Source organism: Phaseolus vulgaris, chromosome 7, assembly GCF_051622355.1.
Source record: "Phaseolus vulgaris cultivar YP4 chromosome 7, ASM5162235v1, whole genome shotgun sequence".
Lineage (NCBI taxonomy): Eukaryota > Viridiplantae > Streptophyta > Magnoliopsida > Fabales > Fabaceae > Phaseolus > Phaseolus vulgaris.
The window spans coordinates 57745720-57765266 of record NC_143504.1 but is presented as its reverse complement, the minus strand read 5'-3'; the positions used below and the strand labels follow the sequence as shown (position 1 = coordinate 57765266).

Here is a 19547-nt window from a genome sequence, read left to right as displayed (position 1 = left end):
AGTGAGGTTTAAGAAGTTGCAAGTTAACTAACTTTAAATTTCTTATGATTTTAACCAAATAAAAAAAGGGTACCTATAAATTTTAAAAATAAATAACTTTTGTAAATTCAAAATTTACATGATTTGGAAAAACTAAAAAAAAATGACAAACATGGGTCAAAGTTTCAAAACCGTAAAATGGTAACCAAAATTATGGTGACCCGGCCCAATATAAATGTTCGATCTTCAACGTTAGCTAAAGCCTAGAGTTATGTGAAATCACTATAAAAAAAAAATCATATCATATTTAATCTAAATAATAATATATTTTTTCATTGGACTCTAAAGAATACTTATTTTTTGGTATTGGACAATAAAATGTTTTGTTGACACTTTATCAAACACACAAATTTCATAAAAAAAACTTAAAATGTCATTATTTAGTCAAATTATTCAAAAAAAAAAAAACATGATTAAGATACTATTTGTAATCCTTATAAATTTAATATAAAGTTCATACCAATAAAATTTCAAACCAAAGTATCTTTAGAGTATCTTAAAGTATCTTAAAAATAAATAATTAGATTAATTTATTAAAGTATCTTTATAATTAGAATTTTTTGTCTCTCTCATTTTGTTGGTTTGGGAGATCTGAAATTTGATTCATATTATATAGGTATGTAGAAGGGTTGAACCAGTGGTTCCTGTTATTCAATCCTTATTGTTAATAATAATAAAAAAAAAATTCAACAAAATCTTATCTCTTGTAATCTAGTAATCCTTTTGTGATTTCTCCACCACAGGAGAGAAATGTAAAAGTATATATATGACTAAAAATGATTGGTTTTCGAAGAAATAATAGCATGAATTTTTTCTTAGGGAAATATACATTGAAAGAAGGTTGTAATGAAGGAATTGACATGTTAACCTTGAAAGAGATTCTAAAGAATATCATTGATCAAACGTTTATGGCGATGATAGTGGCTGTCCATGAAAGCTCTAGAAGCCCCTTCTATGGTTCTACGCCATGTCTGCAAGAACATGCAATGAAAAAGACAAGTTATGGAAAGGTATTAAGACCTCAGACACATCAACTAAATTATGCAACCAAATTCATTCATTCAAACTTTATTGCACTTTTCTTTTCTCATCACCACTTCACTTCTTTATGATTAAGACCCATCAACAATCTTTTTATTCATACACTTTACTTCAAAATCTATCATGCTACTCTTTTTTTCCTACTTAAATTCGTATACTTTAATTGGAAGTTCTTAAAAAAAAACTAAATTCGAATCAATCATCTTTTAAATTTAATCTTAACACTAGGTAGCAATTTTTTATCATAAAATGATTAAATTTACATGATTTTTTAAAATTTAAGGAAATCAAATTTCACGAAAAATACAAAATAAAAAATATACTTTACTTTCAAGGTTTGTGTGTGTATATAAATTTAACACGGATTTTAAAAATAATAAACTCGCATAATTTTTAAAATTTAATAACTAATTAATCAAATTTTAAAATGTAAGGATCAAAATCAAGTTTAACTAAAGTACATAATTAAAAATATATTTAACCGCATACACATTTTAGTTACTATTTGTAGTCAAAATAAATAATTGAAAACTGTTTTTTAATGTCTCGAAAGGAAAGAAAGTGTTGGGAAAAAAATTTCTCAATGCCTTTTAATTTTTTGAATTATTTTTACTTAAAATATATTTTTTAACCAAATAATAATTTTATGTCGAAAGATACAATTCCTTATGTTTTTTTTTTCATTTTTTATCTATTCCTTGTTCCAAAAATAATAAAATTGATGCAAGCAAACCCAATCACAAGAAGAACAACAAAAACTCCCAACCAATGTCACTGAAATTAAGCCAAATAAAACAAACATGCCACATTCTCAATTAATAGTAGCAGTTGCAACAAATCATAAAATATATGTTTAGAAAAAAATGACACAAGAAAAAAAATAGAAAAGATCTTCTATAAATAAGTTTAACTTTTTTACCTAAAATTCTCACCTCTTTGGACAAAACTTTTTAGAATTTTTATTCAAAAAATTAAAATTAGTTTATACAAAAAAATAAAAAATAAAAATCATATAATAAAACTTTAGATAAAATTGATTTACCTTCTCAATGGTTCCCAGCAAAGACTTGTTTCTGAAATTCCTTGTCCTCATGATGTGTGCCCCTCCCATCCCAATCTGCCGGAGCAACGCCGTCTTTCGCGTGGCGGCTGGCGGCGTTAGAAGCGACCTCCGTTCAACGAAGGCGGCGGCGGCGGCAGCCTCTACCCTCTTGGTGATGTTCTTCTTCTTTGGGACGATTTTAGAGTGACCCACTTCAGCAAATTTCCTGAGAAGTTCATCGGAACTTTTCTTTGTGACATGCTGAACCTTTTCAGCAGTGTTCATTGCAATAACGTGTGAAATTAAGTTAGAATTGTAATGACAATGTTGTTTGTTTTACTATGATTGAGTTTTGGGGAGAGGAAATTGGACCGTTGTGGGAAACAAATGATTGTGATTTATGGGAGGGAAGAAAATATAGCCGTTGGGATGTAACATGGTTTATAATGTAAATTGTGTATGCCAACCAAAATATATATTAAAAAATCCCATTCAAAATTTTATCTAAAAAACAGAAGAAGAAAAAACATTTTATCCAAATATTCAGTTTTAATAAATATGTTGAATAAACACTAATTTGTATGTAAAAACAAGTAATTTTCACCCACCAAACATTACTTTAATATTGATTTCAGTTTTAGGCTACGTTTGGATCCAGGGGTGGTACTGTTGTCGACGACGGAAGTCACAACACCACCCCGTTTGGTTCCATGATTTGTTGCGGGTGAGGGTGCAGTGAAAGAGAAAGTTGAGTGAATGTTGTTTCTTCTGAAAGATGAAGAGAAAGTTTCACTGTGCAGTGCAAGTGCCAAATCATCACCACGAATTTCCAATCTTGCCCTTACTTTTTTGCTGGATTCAAGAAGCACAGTGCATCTGCATGCATGCCAAATGAAAAGCAAGAGATTCCTGACTTGATTCAGGAATCTATTGACCATGTGAAAGTTTGAAACCTCATCAATGAAGTGGGTGAGAGGTAGGTGTGTGAGATTCCTGGTTTCTTTATAAACGTTGCTTCCTCCATTTACTATTCAAAATATATTAAAATACTCTCACAACTATCACACCATTCACAATTTCCAATAAACTTTCTTCACACATCCACTTTAACATACCCCAATCCAAACAACCTCAACTTTCTTCACACTTCCACTCTCACTCACCCTCAACTTTTCACTCCCCCACACCCTCTAATCCAAACACACCCTTAAGGTGAAGAAGAGATGATTTGTGTGGAAGCTTTGTGGAGTTCTGTGAGTACAAAGAGAAGATGGAGGTTTAACTGCAAAATACTATATGCTAGAAGTATATGAGAGTAATAGTATAAAATTGAGTGAATACTTTCTAGGGAGGGTATTGTTTATTTATATGTATTTTCTAGGTAAATTGCTGACAAAATATTTAAATATTTTTATTATTATTATGTAGTCGTTTGACTATATAAACTATTTTTATTATTATTATGTAGTCGTTGACTATATAAACTATTTTTATTATTCGATTATAGAAATTAAATATATTATAATGAGTAATAAATGTATTTTTTCTTTATTCTATTAGGTACATAAGTCTTCCATATCAAAATTGTAAAGAGATGTAAGTGGATTCATTTGAATGATGGACGAGTTCAGTTTATCTCGTTTATAAGTCAGCATTTTAATCATGTAATTAAAACACACAATTTAATTTCTTTTTTTTAAGTTGTTTTTAAGACAAGAGAATACATTATGTTAACTATTGTAATTGATTTAGAATTGGATGTTTATGTTCATGGATTAGCCATCCTAGGTAGTGGATATAATTTTGATAATGAGTTATAAATGTTTAACAATTGTTGTTGAGTTGCTAGTTTGATAGAAAAATATTGCAAGTTAACATAAGAATTTGGTGCATGATGTTTTAGAGTTATCCTTTGATTGAGTTGTGAAATTTAAAAAAATGAATTGGATTTTGAGTTTGTGGTATGTTATTGTGGTGAAATTCAATAAAATGTTGAATTGTTGATTGATGGTACTTGTCGGTTAAAATTGAATATTGGACTTAGGTGAAATATTTAACGACAAGGTACTCTTTAAGTTAGAAATCCTAACAACAATTTATTTATTTTTAGTTGTGGAATTTCTCTCAAGAAAAATACTTTCACTCAAGCCAAACTTTTTCACCTTAAATTTGATAATTTATGTAGTCAATAACATATTTATGGATTGTTTGTATTAATTAATAAAACCTATATACAAAAATATCATAACTTCATTAAGTGTTTAAGATTATATATATTAAAACATTAGCTGATGAGACGTTGAATGAAAGTTTATTGTATATATAAAACATCATAAATTATTAATATTAAATACCTTAAATTTATCTTAATTCCATAAATTTAATATTTTCATACTTCAATGAATGATTCAAATGTTAGTTGCTCTAATAAAACTTAGATAATACAAATTTATGAAGGACTTCAATAGATAATTCTTAATGGTATGCATCTTTGGGTTATCAAAATACATTGATGTATTAACAATTATTATATTATATCAACTTGGGGATGTAGCTCAAATGGTAGAGCGCTCGCTTTGCATGCGAGAGGCACGGGGTTCGATCCCCCGCATCTCCACAATGTTAAATTTTTTGAGTTTTATGGATTTTAATTTTTGTGTTGCAATTTTGTTATGATTTTTTCAATTAGTATTTTATGTCTTTTTTGCTGCTTCTGTAATTTTGTTTTCTGAGTTTCAGTGCATTAGGTAATAATTCTATATCATTAATCCATGCATGATGATGATGAATCTTAGTTTAATAATGTTTTAAAGGTTAAGAGTATTAATTAATAAATTAAAAAAATAATAAATGTGATATTCTTTATACATAATCCCAATAAAAAATAGTTATTATTTTATTTAATATTTTAAAGATGCTCATTACTTTATTCAATAAATATTTTTTTGCATTAAATGTTTTAAAATTTAGTTTTAATATATTTAAATTGTTTTGTTCATCAAAGATTTTCTAATTTTAGAATGCACCCGTTTAAAATTTTGAGTCCTCTTTAAATTGCTTTTGTTATCTACAAAGCGTTATTAAATTATTTGAAATTTCAAATGTATTTCAAAACTAAGTAAAGAACGTAAATTTTAAAATTAAAGAAAGACAAAAACATTAATCCATAGAAGCAGTGACCAGACTCTGGAAAAAACAGACATCAACGTGGGGTTGTGTTGGTGTGGTGTTAGGATTTGGAGAAAAAGAAAGTGAAATCGAAAATTATAGTAAAAAAGTTAGGCTCCAAATTGGTGGTTTCTCAGTAGTAGTATTTTTTTCAACTCACAATTGGCGAGTGATGACAAATTGAAGAAGCACTTCCATAAGAGACAAACCATTCCTTCATTCACTCAATTCATTTCAAACAATGTCAATGGCTGCTTCAGCTTCTTTACATGGCTGTATCTCAGCAATCGCCTCGTGCATCCCATGCTCCTCTTCCAAATTCTCTTCTCAATCTTCGTTGACACTGTCTGCACCCCAGAGAGCCTCAACCAGAAGAAGCTTCCGTGTGTGCAGAGCCATGGTTCAGCAAGCCGTTCAGGGTGCCCCTGCAGCGTACGCCAAGGAAATGGAACGCCTTTCCGCCAAAGAATCGCTTCTTCTCGCTGTGAGACTCCTTTGCTTGCGTATATTCCCTATTTGCGTTTCTGGGACCTACCAATTTGCTTTTGGACCTTTGTTTTGCCTTTTTTTTTGTAAAGAAAAGAACTTGTTGCTGTTTTAGATAATGGGTATGGTTCTGTATACCACCCCTTTTTCATGTTTGTGTAGTTTGACTGTTTTTTTTAGGGTACGATGTTTTAAATAGCGGTCGGGGATGCTGTTTGATGCGATTAGTTGAAAATTTGGGTGTGGAGACCCTGAATGTTGTGGCTATAATTGTGGTTGCACATGGTTTTTTATGACATTGGGGGCATGAAATTATCAACATGTATGGATACTGCATAGGTATATATCATGCACTGTGATTGGTTTGAATTGGTGTTAGGGCCTAGGTTTGTGGACAATTTCCATCCTTTTATTTTGATTTCCAAACAAATACTTTTCTTGTTGATATCATTTTCTTATGCTAAAACGGGGGAATTTTGTGGCTGTGCTAACGTGGGATAGTGGAAAATTTTCCTTGGTATCTTTATAAGGGAGGTTGCTGTAAATGTTAAAAAACCAGGATAGATAAGTGCAATCTCAAGAAACTTCAGGGGATTGTGACTGTGAGTTACTCTAGATTCTATTAGTGCGTTGTGTCTGCAGATGAACCTGGTTTCCACGATGATAGACTTGACTTAAATATGAAAGGAGTAATTTGCTTATGTCGTTTTTGCAATCTTTGAATTTGGACTCTAACATTCTTACACTGGAGACATCTTGTCAGTTTAAAGATGCAGGGAGTTTTGAGGCCTTAGTCTCTGGGAAGACTACTGAATGGCAAAAGATTGACGTGAATGAAAGGATAACTGGTCTTGAGCGGCTTAATCCAACCCCTCGCCCCACAACGTAAGTGAATGATATTATCCATGTCTATGCTTCTGTATTAGATGTTAATGCAATTTTATGCTACAGGTCACCCTTCTTGGAGGGGCGTTGGAACTTTGAGTGGTTTGGTTCTGGAAGTCCAGGCTTGTTTGCTGCTAAGTTTATATTTGAGTGAGTTTTCTCTTTGAAGATTTGCTTTTATCTTGTTGATTATGATCTTGGGACTTCATATTTGTCTCTCTTGATTATAAGAATGTAAATTTTTTATATTAGCAATCAAATTTGGATTAATCTCATTGGTGAGTAACAATGCTCTTGTGTGCTTTTGTATCTGTGCAGAAACTTTCCTTCAAGTTTGGCTAATTTGTCAAAAATGGATGTTGTTATTAAGGATGGAAATGCAAAGATTACTGCAAACTTGACATTATTAAACTCGGTACATTTCTGAGTTGCAATTTTTTATGGATGTATAAATCTTAATTTAGCACTCACAAAGTGCTGCTAGCATCGGTTGTAATTTTCTGCATATAATTTAAGCTTTTCACCCTTTCCAATTTTCATGAACCAGTTATCTAGAAAAGCAAGTTTAGGTCTTGACATATGAATGGTTTTATATCACATCCCTAAACACTCACATAACAGCCCTCTCTGGCCTTGAAGTGTGGGCAATGCGTAGGCCTACCTACCTTGTGCTGAAATTTAACTTTTTACAAGAAGAATGTAGAGAGAAAAATATAAAATTCTAGAGCATTTGGATATATACATGTAATGCAGTAACTATCCCTAAAATTAAAGTTGTTAGGTGAAGATACATGAATGATTTTATATTACACTGCTAACACCAGCTTTTGTGGAGATTGCTTCCATCATTCCAATTAAATGGTTTGAAGTAATGTTTTGAGCTGGAATATGTCTGACCATTCAAGGTTTGTCTGTCAGGCATGAACAGCGAATATCTGCATTATATTCTCTGATATGAGTGTTATTCCATTGCCATTGTAGCCATTATTAGTGTCTGCATGATGCTAAACTGTTTAGTTATAACTGTAACCAAGATAGTTTCTCCAATTCTTCTGTCACTATTTTCTCTCTTCCCATAAACAAACAAATTTATCTTTTATACTTTGATGGACAGGCCACTAGTGCATGCCCCACTCTCTAGTATAGGAACAGAAATGAACCGTTTGTTTCTTAATTGATTTTTTTAATAAAATAGAATTACATTAAACTTGTATTAATTTAAATTATTAGAGTGTTTTCGGATTAATGATTGTTTTTGTTGAACGTCAAAGCTACAAAAACTTGCTCTCATGTTTGGTGCCTCAGAATGTGAAATTTTGTGTTGGAAAGTATAAACGAGAGAATCCAACGGATTCCCAAACATTCAATCAAACATGGAAAAGTATTTAATAGTTAGACTTTTTTCCTGTATATTTTCTAGACAAAAATATGTAAAATTACCTCGATTTGACATAATAATGGGTGCACCAATAGAAGAGTATATTGCTTTCTTTATGCTATGTATTCAATAGAACTGTCATTTTCTGTTTACCGTACGCATATTTTAGGTCAGAAGCAAAAATTTAGTTTAGGAATTCATCTATACCACTTCAACTTCAACTTAGTTTTAGTTGGTATTTTTCTTAAAAGCTATGAGAATGCCACACAACATATTATTGTGCAATGTTCACCATTGTCGTATTTAAAATTGTCGATATCATCCCTTTAGTGTATTTTCAATCAACTTTGTGATCAAGTGTAGATTGATAGTAAAATCATCCTCTCAACCAAGTTATCTGTGGAGGGGCCACTTAGAATGAAAGAGGAGTATGTTGAAGGCGGTTTTGTGTCACCAACAATTATTGAAGAGAGAGTACCGGAACAGCTTAAAGGTGCACTTGGGCAGGCAGCTAATGCTTTCCAACAATTTCCAGCCCCTATTCGTGATCCTGTTGCCAATGGGCTGAAAGTTCCTCTAAGTAAGCTACTAATTTTCTATATTCATTCTCATGTCCTTTGACATAAATGTTCTATAGATATGCACTACTTTTGAATTTTTGTTTCATTTCACTTTGCACTCCAATATAATTATGGTTGGAACATGAAATCTGTAGAACCAATATGTTGGGAAATACCTTATCTCTATGAAACTTGAACCTCGTTTATGTTTCTGTCATTTCATTCAGATATTAAAAATTGTGTTATGCCACCCCTACTATCCATTTTTCTGCAGCTATTGCTTGGCATTTTCCAATAATGATAATGCCTTGTGATTAATCTTTTTTTTACTTTTGTCAGTTGTTAAAGATGCCTGTTGCTTATTTCCAGAAGATAAAAAGAATGTACTTATTGTGGCCTGGCTTGAAATGATTAGATATCCGAGAACAATTCTGAAATGTCTTATGTTGGTAGATGTCCACTATAACATTATTTGATTATTTTAATCTCAAAATATATATGCAGAAAGATGGGATGATAGTATGACTGTCATTAATCAAATATATGTTAGAAGGAATTTGGGCTACATCTGGGTGGGCCCATTTAGCGGTTTTTTTGTTATAAACTGTGATGTAAACCATTTAATAACTATGAAAGGGAAATGATACTCTTAGGGGGAGTAAGAATGTTGTACGATGACTCTGGTGCACATTGCATCAATTGTCCTGTGGTAGAGAATAGCTGAGTCAAGTTATAGTCGAATTGTAACACTTGAGCTGCTACACTTTTTAATAGAAGAGTTGTATTCTGATTATTAACTATTTAGTCTAATGGTAAGCACTTGATCCAACAGGGTAGGACGTAGACCTCTCAAAATATCTAAAATGTGTATCATTCTCACAAGAAATTCTTCCCTTGTTTTTATTCAATAAAGCCTTGACCTTTCTTGCTATTTCTGTCACGATGTGTACACAAATGTATATTCAACTTGCACTATTATTCAGATTTTGATGTGAAAACCCCATTCCGTTTTCTTGTGTACGAAGGTGGCAGCTTTCAAAGGCTCTTCATGATTTCTTATCTCGATGAGGAGATACTTGTAAGTTTGACATACTTATTCTCAGCAGTCAATTTTTTTATAAATTTGATGCATGTGTGGGCCGTTGTAGATAACAATGCTGACAGTGGTAATCTGAAATCTCAAATTTTGATGCATACACTAAGAAGCATAGATTCAAGTACTATTACAACTGACATGAATATGATATGGGTATATGGCCATTTTTTGGAATTAAGAGTTCCAAATATACATTGTTAAAGTTGCAATATATGTGAATAATCTTTCACAACTGAAGTTTTTTTCAATTGGAGTTCTGGATGTATTTTACTTGAATTGCCAAATTGGAGTATGGTGAGGCTTTCTTATAATGTGATTAAGAATAAGAGGCGTTTAAACCTTTGATCATACCATTATGCTATTGTAGTTACACTTTTTTGTTGCATTATATGTTTACTGTCACTAAAATTGTTCTAGATATAGACATTGTCGTAGCATCCTCTTAGTTTTTATAGCTTGATGAAAGTTTCTAAATTATAGAAACAGGAACTAGTGTAAATTGCTTGTTACTTTAGCTGCTCTAGTGTATTTCTGTGCCTATCTCTACTGATTGTGAAAGTGACAGTAGCATGGAAGAAAATAAAAGAAAAAAAGGAGATATGATTCAAATGTTCTTCTTTACTCTTCTCTTTTTGTTTTAACTGGTCGTTGAGTCAATTAAAGGGTAGTCACAGGTTGAATGCATATACTGCCATTTTTACCTATAAATAACTAGATCAAATTGTGGTTAATCTGAATGTTTATGTTGGTTTTGATGGCAGATAATAAGAAACACGGCTGGGATTCCTGAAGTTTTAACGAGGTTGGATGCAGCACCATCTTCCTTGGGAGATTCTAATCCAGAGTATGAAAGCTAGAACTTCTATATATACTTGGGAACTGAATTTTTGTCCCTCCTTACTCATGATGATGAGTCAAATTTCTCTGGAAACTCCTTTTACTTTTTCTACAGAGGGTAGAAATGTGAATATGGGTTGAAGCTGACACAAATTCTTACAAAACCTTGGATTTCATTCTTAGTTTCACAACAAAGTGGCTATTTGATGTATAAATTAAATAATGCTACTCATACAAATGAAATGAAATGAAAAATATCTGCCTTTGATCCAATTCTATAGAAGTTCTGTCATTAGTTTTGTTAATTTTTCAAATTTTCTGGCTGATGCATCCAATTGGGTCAATTCCAATGATTCTAGAAAAGAAAGAAAATAAAACATATGATTTTGGATTGGCATTTATTTTGACATTTCTTCCTGCACCCTTCAAAAAGTCATCTTACCCTCCTTTAAGTTTTCAAAATTCCCAAACAAAATTTTTGCATGCACACTTTTTTTTCCAGATGCTTTTTCGGATTACCAAATTCATATCATCTTAAACATCTAACACCTGCATAACCGTAAGATCATGTTTTTTGGAATTTTTATTTCGTAATACATTCAAGAATAACTATGGAAACAAGAGGGTATTATGAAATATTTCAATAAACATAAAAGGAACTAAAAATCTGCATGCTGCAATGATACTTTTAGTGTCTTATAAAAGAGATATTATGAAACACTTATACATACTTGAAAACACTCTTGTTTCACAAGTAAAATATCTTGTGCAATACATTAAAAAATGTTTCATGCAAAAGGACTTGTACATTGAAGTGAAGTAGCAGAAGTCCATGGTTGTGTTCTATGAGAAAAGAACAAAAAGTCATTGAATGGTGTATGAAAGCTTCAAAGGTGTGAAAGCAAAGACTATATTACTAGGTTTAAGAAATGAAGATTTTGTTAAGAGGGATAAGTTTTTTTTTTGTTTTACCTCACAAACTTCCAAAGAAGACCGTCATCTTTAGGAGAAGGGGCAGGTATGTTGTGAGTAGAAAGTTGAATTCACAAGCTCTACAAATATCATGTAATTTGTTTTATTCTTAATATAATCTTTATCTCCCTTATGTAGTAAAATTATTTAATTTGTATACTAATTAAAAGAATTAGTTAATATAGCTTAATTTTACTATTTTCATTTTAAATATTTTTTTTTATTTTAGTGTAGGATTTATGGTTTAGGGATTTAATATCCATATGTTTCATTACATTATTATTTTATTTTATATATTTCAGTTTCATGCTATAATTAAATATTATGATCATAAAAAAAATATTTAAATGAATTTCTCAACAAACTAAATTTTTTATGAAAGAAAAATAAAATAAAATTCTAGTATATTTTTTTTTACTTTTCATTTATATATAAATTAATTTAAACTTATAAAAGATTTTATTTTATATTTGAACTATTTATAATACTAAAAACTTATCCTAACTTATAAATTTACTAAACTAAATTGATTTTATTTTCTGATAAAAATTTATTTGGACACTAATTTACATCAACAATCTTATGTAAACGCTATTGGTGTTTGAAAAGCATTTGGAGAAGAAAATAGTTGATTATTTAAAAAACAACGACTTTTAAAAGAAAGGTACCATATGTTGTCTGCCATTAATTTCAATTTTGGAACTTAATCTGAAAGTACATTACGATAAACCCTGCAAATATTTAAATAACACAATTGACAATAAATAATTAAATATATTACCTAACCTATTGACTTCGATCACCTCTTTTAGAGGTCAACCTATTATTGATACCATTTTTTCATTTTTTTTCCCAATAAAAGATATCATCGTGCCTTCATGTTGCTGTTAAAATTTTATCAAGAGTTTTTTTTAATCATGATTAGGATGCACTTAATTAACTAGTTATTGTTAAGTCCACGGTTAGACAACTTAAACTAGTCAATCATTAATAAACTTTAAAAAAAAAAGACGTTTTCATAATATTTTTAATATTCTTAATTGTAATATGAAATATCCATCCTTGAATGTGTATTTCATTTGTTAAAAAATGTTAATCAGTGATGAATAATATATATTAATATACTATAGTAAACAAATTAAAAATAAATAAAAATTGTTACATGTTGCTACCAATATCTACAAAAATCTTAACCTAATTAACCAATTTACTTAAGTCACCGTTTTATATTTATAAAAACTGTACTTTTTCTTCTTTCGTAAGAGACATCACTTTCTTTATTTAAAGCTATTATGAGGATTTTTCTGATGAAGATCCTTATTTAGGAGAGCATAGCAATTGTGATGTCCAAAATTTACTTTCAAATTGACTAACATCAACAAGACAAGTTTTTCTATGGCCACCAATGAAATATCTTTAATTCAACATACTTTTTAATATATATAATATATTACCAACTTTAATATTTGTTGTAAGGAAGTAAATTTTTTTCAAAATTAAATTTTAACTATGGACATATTAATGATTCAATTTAGGAGAGAAAATTAGAAGAAAAAAAAAATCAATCTAAACTTACTAGAATTTAGCTTCTATAGACACTCATTTATACAATTTTTTATCCTGTAAAAAATTAACTTAATATTTATATTTTTAAGTTTCTTTTATTGAGTTGTTTAAAAATTTATATGTGTCCAAATAATGAAATGGGATTGATTATAAGCATATAGATATTCTTGACGATTAATATACATGGCAATAATTGACTTCTATAATTTAATAGGGAAATACAGATAGGGAAATTGCATTTATATCTTATTATTATGCGTACATCTGGCCAAATAATACACACATTTACTCTAATTTTAAAATAAATATTTATTTTTGTTATATTTCTAATAAAATAACACTTATTTTTGTTAATATACGTTAACGTATGATAATTAAATCATTTAATTTTTTTTGCGTGTAATAAGTTCTTTAATTTTTATAATTTTAGTTTGTAATTTTTTGACTTAAATATTTGCCAGTATGTTATTTTAAAATTAAATAAGAGTGGTGATTGCCAATTTATTAAAACACAATATTGACAAATGTAATTTATTAAAAGTATAAGGAGATTGAATATTTAATTTAAAATTAGAAATAATATAATTGTCGTATTTTATTGGAAATATAAGAAAAATGAATGTTTATTTCAAAATTAAAGTAAAAAGGAGTATTATTTAAAATTTCTTAAAAAGGTAAACGTAGTTCCCTTTCTTAATTGGAAAACAGGAAAAACTATCATTTACTTATCCCCAGTTATAAAAAAATATTAATGAAATGTAATCATAGGATTTAAAGATAAAGACATAAAATCATTTAAAACCCTTTAATTTGGTTTTGAGACAATGTAATACCTTCATATTTTTATCTTCTCTATGGTGAGAAAATGTAAAAAATAACAAAGTGATGCATTTATTGTTTTAAAATTAAGATACACTTTATTAGCTTGATTCATTATTATAATTTTTTTTATATATTTCTAGAGTTTTTAAATTAATAAAAAATTTGTTTATTATGAATTTTCTAAAAGTTAGTAAAAAAATCTCTTGAAATGGGAAACATTATAGTAAGAAAAATAAAATTCAACCGCCTCCCAATGTGTTATATAATAAATTATGAAGAGGGTTTCTAAAACTAGGTCATTTTAAAATGGTGGATGTGATGTGTTTCAGCCATTTGCACCCCTTTTAAGTTTTAAAACCCTAGTTGCTGTTTCAAAATTCTGATACACTATTCCAACTTGGATGCTTACGAAACTGGAACAGCTTCCTTACACAACCATATATCTACTTTTTTAATTTACAAATCACATTTATATACACAAAAAAATTCACATCATTTTTATATTATTTTTTAGATAATTAAAAATATATATCACACCCAAAAAAAAATGAATTACCACAGAAACTCTATCATTTATTTGAATGATCATATTTGCTTCTCATAATCGACCTCTTTTATCTCTTACACTTGTTATAATATTTTCCCTTCAAACAAGTGGATTGTAATAAAATATATTGCAAGTATTTTTCTCCCTTATATACATGAATAGTGGAAGATAAGGATAGAAAGAAAACCATGCATTTGGACTTTAAATATCATTATTAATTCTAGCAAGGAAAGCAATACTTAATATTTGTTTGCCATGTAATCCAAAAATTTATCCTTTGTTTACTTTTATGAATTTGAATGGAAAAAAGTGAGATGGAGAGAAGTTCAATGAAGATTTAGAAACTCTTCCATTGTAGTATTAAAAATTGTTGTCAATCTCACCTATTGTTTTCTTATCATTATAGGAGATATTTTGAGTATATAAATAAATTAAAATATTATGAATTAATAATAATTTTAATTAAATTATATATTTCACTTTATATATATAAGGATAAGAAAAAGGGGAACATTATCCTTTCTGGCATACGTGCTGGTGGCAATGTTCAAAGCCTGAGTTTTGGTGACAATCGCACTTTAACTCATATTAATATTCTTCTTCTGCTTGAATGTGTTTGACTTTTCTGGTTTCTCCAGAGTGAAACATGACATTTAAGCATGGCAGAAATCAAAATTTGGAGAAGAAGATGGCAATGAAAGTGATGATGAAGCACAAAAAGGATGTATATATGAAGTACCAAATTGAAGAAAAGATGTCTCTCTCTCTCTATATATATATATATGTCTAACAAAATATAAAGATATATGTGTATATACCCTATAGAAGTTGAGGCTCTTCAAAGGCTTGCATCATATGATTAGCATCCAAAGGAAGAAAAGGAAATCCTCCAATTTCAGAAATAAAGCCTTCCAAATCAGTGAAACCCCCCAAGTAGCCACCACAACTTTCATCACTGGAACAAACCCCAACCTCTTCTTTCACTTTCTCCTTTGTCACATCCAACCCCCAACACCCTCCATTACTATTCTTCATTCTCATCACTGTGCCACCAGTGCTGCTGCTGCTCCTTGAGTATTCTTCTGCCTCTGTCTTTTCCCTTGCCTTGTTCTTCTTGCAGCATTTTTCACCACTTGGCTTCCCAGTTAGCTTCTGCACAAGTTCCCTGAAGTTCTCCACATCAGTCTTGATGATCTCTGGTGCAAATATGTGGATTATGCGAATCTTGGGTTTGGTTTTGGACACCATGTGGGAGTCTCTGTGCAGGGCTAGGGAGGGTGTGTGTGAGTTGGCTGTGTTGTGTTTCCTAAGCCTCATGTTTTCCATGGCAAATGTTGAATGAAGTTAGAAGAAGAAGAGGGAAAATTGGAAGTGTTTGTGTGATTGTTAAAAGGGAAGAAGAAAGGGAATGAGATATATATAGGGGACATATAAGGCAAGGATTGATGGAAATATAAAAAGGGAAAAATTGGAAGGGAAGAATATGAAGGTGTCTGTTGGGAGCATGGATTAGATGAATGGTGGTGTGACAAATGCAAAGAGAGAGTCAATAAAGTAATCAGAACTGAATGGTCCCCTGATTTCCCACTTTTCATTATTATACAAGACAAATCATGTTGTTTATGGCTATATATGTCTCTACTTTATTTATTTATTTATGTATCATACCTTCAAGGAGGAAGAATATGAACGTGGACACATTTTCCTTATTCAATTACCTTCCCTCAATTCATCATACCATTCCCCCTAGATGCAACTTGTTCTTCTTTTATTAAGAATTATCTGATAAGTTTACAGCATGCCATACTAAACAATATCTGATAAAACCAGCCACAATTAATTAACACATAAAGTTATTAATAACATGGTGTGACTGATAAATTTGATGAATCATTATTCATCCTTAGCTAGCTAGCTATATTATATATATTATATAGAGTGCATACCCCTCCTTGTTAAATTGTTCTTTCATCTTGGAATCAAGCCAACCACCACCAGTCATTGTGTGGAATCTCTCCTTCAAGCACTTAAATATTTATCAGTTAAAGGGCACATCTCATTATCCATATATTACATGACAAACTCAAGTCCCTTCCATCGTAAAACAGCTCAATGTTGCAAATCAGTAACCCTTTTAAAGGGCACTGTAAAAGATTTATGCAACTGTAGGAGACAATATATTGCGTTTTTCTTTCATATATAAACATCAGTAACCTGCTAAACCAGATATTCTTGCAATTTTTAGCTTATTTAAATCACAGAATCCTAAACTTTCTTTAGGATCTTCTGATATGCATCTGCCATCTATACTCTTTTAAACTTAACAAAAATTTCATATACTAATGGACCTCTTTATGCAAAACGTTTTGAATATTATATATGATACAGATAGGTTTAGCGAGTACATGAATTTGGTTTGAATATTTGGGGTTAGGTATATTGTTACACGAAATCTGTGTGGTTGGAAAATGGAAGGCCACATGTGAATACTTGCATAAATGAACAACAGGTATCAGATATACGTAATCTGAGTTACAGAAGATCAAAATGTACATGCAGCTTTTTACCTATTGCTTCTTTTTGGATCTCTTCCTCACATATACTGCATCTTAACTCTGCTTAGTTTTATTCTATGTTTACATTACGCGTGCCCCTTTTCGCTTTCACTCTCTCTTCGCGTGCAAACTAAAGTATCAAATCATATGTTTCTTTAAAGAATAAAACTTACATACAATTTTAAAGAATTCAGATTTTTTCATTTTGAGATAGAAATATTTTTAAATAATATGTTCAATTCTTAATTAATTTGTTTGTTTATTATTTCTTATATTTAATTCATTCAATTACTTTTTAGGATACCTTAACAATAAGTATTATTAGGTTTATGGTTCAATTGCATCAAAATAAATAAAAAAATCATATAAAATATTAAGCGTTGAATTAAAATTATAAATTTTTAAATGGAAACAATGTTTTATTATGAAATGAGAATAAAAACAATATGAAGTAAATAAAAATATTAAGATTATGTTGAAAATAATAGAAAATAAATAAATTTTAGACTTATATAGTTTTTAATTTGCCTACATAATCTTAAACATTTATAATTTTGGAATGACCAATAAATTGAAAATTCATGTTTTTATTTACACCGAAAAAAATTATTAAATAAAAATATTTTTAGAGATGAAAAGATAATTATTTGTCATATTGACTAAATTATATACTATTTTAGAGATTAAAAAAATTATTGGTATTTAATTTAGTTTCTAAATTGTTGTGTAATTAACTATCAAGATTTTAGTTACTAATTATATTCTAAATCTTGTAATACAATTAGATATCAATTTAGAAACTAATTTAGATACAGATAATTTTTCTAGTATTTAAAATAGTATATAATTTAGTTAATATAACAATTAATTATTTTTTTTCTCCAAAAATTGGTTTCTATTTAATAATTTTCTTTAATGAATAGAAACTAATTTTAAAATAATTTTTTTACTATATTAACTAAATTATATACAATTTTATATATTAAAAAATTATTGATATCTAAATTAATTTCTAATATTAATAAAAATTTATAAACTAATTTTTAGATTGATATCTAATTAGGTATCAAGCTACCAACTTCATAATTTAAACTAACTGATAGTTAATTACATACTAAATTAAAAAAATTATTTTAAATATCATTAATTTTTAGTCTATAAAATAATATCTAATTTAATTAATATGATAATTAATTATTTTTTCTCTTAAACTAATTTTTATTTAATAATTTTTTATTAAGAAAATAAAAGGAAAATATTACATACCATTGTATATATTAGTCCATTCTTTATACAGTTAAGTGGGTGATTTATAATTTTGAAACTATTAGGTTTTAAAATCAGTAATCTCCAAACAATCAATTAAAATATGAATGGATGTATTATAAGTATTTATTTGATATTTTTTTCCTAAACGTGGTGAAGGATATCCACCACAACTGTATCTGTCATTTTGTGTCTCTTATATGTGTCTCAGTCATTCATTGATCATGCATTCATTTCATTCATAAAGATAAAGATCAAAGTTGAAGGTTGCCACTTGTCATAATTTAATGAATTTGAGGGAAGACCCAGATAATTTTGGCGATTCTCTGTGGCTCTGTGATTATTGACCTTTTCGATGTTCATAATCATAATCTCAGAACCTCCAAAGTATACTATGTTTCCACATTTTTTAATTCATTTTAGCCGGAGTTTTGGCCACTTTCTAGTGAACACTCACATCAGATTTCTTGCTAATAAAACAGCTGTATTAATTCATAAAAATATTCTCTTCATTATATATATATATATATATATATATATATATATATATATATATATACTGAAAAAAGTGGTTATACATAGGGAAGCTTAAATACAAAAAGAAACGCCCTAATATATACCTTTTGCTAATCTTTGTGGTTAAGGGTTAAAGAATAATGAGATGTTAAAACTTTTATATAAAATTTGAATTTGAATATCACTATTACATCTTTTTTGTCATGTTTTGAACATTTTCTACATCAAATAAAAAAAATATATGTATATATATTTAAGAGATGAAAATATTGATGAAAAGCATCAAATAACTTGATTTATGAAATATCATTAATAAAATTATATAAGTGTCGAATAGTAAAAAAAAATAAAAAAAATAAATGATGAAAAGCTTACAAGTTTTGTTAATAATTGTTGAAAAGCTGTAGAGATTATACTATAATCAATTTGATGAAATATTATTTTCATTTCTTTATCGTTTCTATACTATTTTATTATTTTTATATGGCGACTTGTAGGGGAAAATTTATGTAGAAGAACTCATAAGTTTTGTTGATTAGGAAATGTTTGTGTGTAAAATGTATAACCTCTTGGACAGCCTTATACAATATAACCAATATTGGTGGGATGATGAGTAAACAAATTTTATAAAAAAAATAATAAATACATTTACAAGTTAGATCACTCCATTTTCTTTCGTCTCTCACCATTACAAAAATATATATTTTGAGATGTGATTATTGATATATTTTTTATTAATAAAAATAAAAATATTTAAAAGATGTTTCAACC

General features: G+C 29.0%; 3 protein-coding genes and 1 non-coding gene across 4 annotated transcripts; 2 read left to right on the top strand and 2 right to left on the bottom strand.

Annotated features, from left to right (window-relative positions):
- Nucleotides 1–823: 823 nt before the first annotated feature.
- On the bottom strand, nt 824–2508 carry LOC137830639 (uncharacterized). Its single transcript, XM_068638094.2, has 2 exons — nt 2123–2508; nt 824–1010 (listed from the first exon to the last, which is right to left on the bottom strand). Exons 1-2 carry the CDS (start codon nt 2405–2407, stop codon nt 921–923), a joined length of 375 nt encoding a protein of 124 aa, XP_068494195.1. The 5' UTR covers nt 2408–2508; the 3' UTR covers nt 824–920.
- Nucleotides 2509–4666: 2158 nt separating this feature from the next.
- TRNAA-UGC (transfer RNA alanine (anticodon UGC)) lies at nt 4667–4739 on the top strand. Its single transcript has one exon. It is a non-coding gene; the product is annotated as a tRNA-Ala (tRNA).
- A 548-nt stretch (nt 4740–5287) lies between these two features.
- Nucleotides 5288–10805, top strand: LOC137830638 (putative plastid-lipid-associated protein 13, chloroplastic). Its single transcript, XM_068638092.2, has 7 exons — nt 5288–5774; nt 6540–6661; nt 6728–6811; nt 6980–7076; nt 8403–8619; nt 9625–9677; nt 10457–10805. Exons 1-7 carry the CDS (start codon nt 5532–5534, stop codon nt 10550–10552), a joined length of 912 nt encoding a protein of 303 aa, XP_068494193.1. The 5' UTR covers nt 5288–5531; the 3' UTR covers nt 10553–10805.
- Nucleotides 10806–15140: 4335 nt separating this feature from the next.
- Nucleotides 15141–16147, bottom strand: LOC137830645 (VQ motif-containing protein 17). The gene has a single exon (XM_068638103.2). It carries the CDS (start codon nt 15763–15765, stop codon nt 15259–15261), a length of 507 nt encoding a protein of 168 aa, XP_068494204.1. The 5' UTR covers nt 15766–16147; the 3' UTR covers nt 15141–15258.
- Nucleotides 16148–19547: the final 3400 nt, after the last annotated feature.